Raw genomic sequence first — 2,500 nt, 5'->3', positions numbered from 1 at the left:
TAACTACCAACATGAACTGAAAGGTAGCTTCAAGTATTTGTGTTACAGTAATGATGTCACCTTCCTTTGCTGAAGCTGCCCATACTCCTAGGTCACTAAGCTGATCTCGTACCTGTTCACAATTTACCGGGTAAAAGTTAGAATTGAAATTTCTTGTAACAACTCATTAATATTATATGAAATAATTTCCCTTCCTATATTGAAGATACATTGTCCACATTTCTGTATACAGTAATAATGATCACACAACTAGTCTATCTTTGATAAAACTATTCAGTACTAGACTTTCCTATATGAAAATTTGATTGCAAAGACTACACAATATTTATAAAATGGTTTCCTGTGTTTTTTATATGTATACATAAGTAAAAAGATGCAAATATAGACATATAAAGAAACATTTGCACATATAAAGATATAAAGACACAAATACACAAGGTTCATGCTCTTTTGAGCATGCATGCATGCACACAAGCACACACACACACGCACACACACACACACACACACACACACACACACACACACACACACACACACACACACACACACACACACACACACACACACACACACACACACACACACACACACACACACACACACACACACACACACACACACACACACACACACACACACACACACACACACACACACACACACACACACAAAACACACACACACACACATACACACACACACACACACACACACACACACACACACACACAAAACACACACAAACACACACACACAAAACACACACACACACACAACACACACACACACACACACACAAAACACACAAATCACACTGCATCTGCAACTATACCTACTGTATATGGAAGCTCAACTATCTTTTGACCCTCGAAAATAGATGTCAAACTTTTGCATAGTTCATTTTCTTCATCAGTATTCATTGAGGTTATGCCTCCATACAACCACTGAGGATAAAAATGAATGCAATTAACAACAGACATATAAAGGTAACATCACATTACTGGCTTGTCTTTCATGCAAGCAATATCCTGCCATCATGTCACTCCCTTAGCATTCTGCCAGAATTCTGCTGCCATTTGTAGAGTGTATAACAAACTTCCTTCCACGAGTTAGAAACAGAAAATATCTGAATAGCATACCGTGTGTTTCTCACTCTCTGTTGCTTCCTCTAGATCAGATTATCTATTTTGTCATCATTGCATTAAAAACATAAGCTGGAAAAAATGTATCACAATGCCAAATAATCTGGATATACAATTGCTCATCATAAATATCATGAAAATAATTGTACTCTTGGAAGTGTAGCTGAATTGGTGCAGATATTATAAAGAAAAAATAAATGGAATACTCTATAGCATATAAACTGGAAAACTTCTAAAAGTAAAATAATACATACATAAGAAAAATCATATTCTATGATCCCTTGTTCTATAGCTTATGTAAACCAAACTAATTTTAGATATAATAAACAAGTAATAAAACCAACCTTATTGAAGTCAAATTTAAATCTCTGTAAAAATTCCAAGCTTGACGTCTGGCACATGAAAGTTGGATCAAAAGATGTGCAAGAGTGGGGGCGGAGGTAAAAGTTGTATGATGTCACAGTATACCCATTCGTGTGAGGAATACCCTGAAATATAGAAAAAAAAAATGCAAGAAATACATCTTGTTATTATTAAGAATAAGCTTATAATTTATCTGTGTATTCTAATAGTTTATAGAAGTAATAACAAATAAAACTTTTCTTTTTTTCTTTTTTTCAGTGTGACTTTGTGCTTAAATCAGTAGAAATACAATATCAATTGAAGTTGTTGAAACAAACATTAACAAAATCTTAGTTATAACCATAATGCTTTCTAAAGGGAATAAGTGCATAACTGTATCATACTAAATGTACTACCAAATCAAAAAAACTCTTTACCTTGAAAACAGCAAGCCCCATCTGGCAGATCATGAATTTGCGTATATTACAAGAAAGTTTCTGGTACCTTTGCAATCCATCATCGAAAAGGCTGGGGGGAAAAAAAACAAAGCACAGTTATGTCAGTACTTTCAGTGTATAAAATGAACATGATCTTTAAGGATTAAATAAAAACAGTACCTAATTAAACTGACCCTTCACACGTAATCAAATTGTCTTCTCACTGCAGGAAACATTTCTCAATAAAAAATAAAATAGAATAAGAAAAAATCATGATAAGTTGTCTCATTGTGTTTCTCTTGACCTGCAAGAATTTTCTAAGGACCAAACTATCAATATAGAGTATCATCTGGGAGTTCTTCATCAATTCCAGGATGCAGTATATAGCAAAATACCAGAGTTGTGGATAATGTCAAACTATCACCTTCATCACTCCTTAGAGAAAAGATCAAAATAAACATTTCAGTGATCTGCCTGGATAAGAGTACAGAGGGCCATGGGTTTTTTTATATATGGTTCACATTTTATAGCCAAAGTCGGAACACTTTTCAATCGGACTTGGACACCAATTAAATT

At 34.2% G+C, this 2,500-nt stretch overlaps 1 protein-coding gene across 1 annotated transcript in view; it reads right to left on the bottom strand.

Annotated features, from left to right (window-relative positions):
- Positions 1 to 2,500, bottom strand: part of LOC122267461 (pre-piRNA 3'-exonuclease trimmer) — a 12,851-nt gene that overhangs the window by 6,804 nt on the left and 3,547 nt on the right. Inside the window, exons 3-6 of the mRNA XM_043037525.2 lie at positions 1,925 to 2,015; positions 1,490 to 1,633; positions 840 to 947; positions 1 to 112 (exon numbers count right to left, since the gene is read on the bottom strand). The exon at positions 1 to 112 is cut by the window's left edge and continues 50 nt beyond it. Of these exons, the coding sequence (XP_042893459.2) occupies positions 1 to 112; positions 840 to 947; positions 1,490 to 1,633; positions 1,925 to 2,015 (455 nt within the window). The remainder of the gene's footprint in view (positions 113 to 839; positions 948 to 1,489; positions 1,634 to 1,924; positions 2,016 to 2,500) is intronic.

Source organism: Penaeus japonicus, unplaced genomic scaffold (genome assembly GCF_977035675.1).
Source record: "Penaeus japonicus unplaced genomic scaffold, GWHDUDI00000001_assembly GWHDUDI00000007, whole genome shotgun sequence".
Lineage (NCBI taxonomy): Eukaryota > Metazoa > Arthropoda > Malacostraca > Decapoda > Penaeidae > Penaeus > Penaeus japonicus.
The sequence above is the reverse complement of the archived record's forward strand: the minus strand, read 5'-3'. Positions and strand labels throughout refer to the sequence as shown.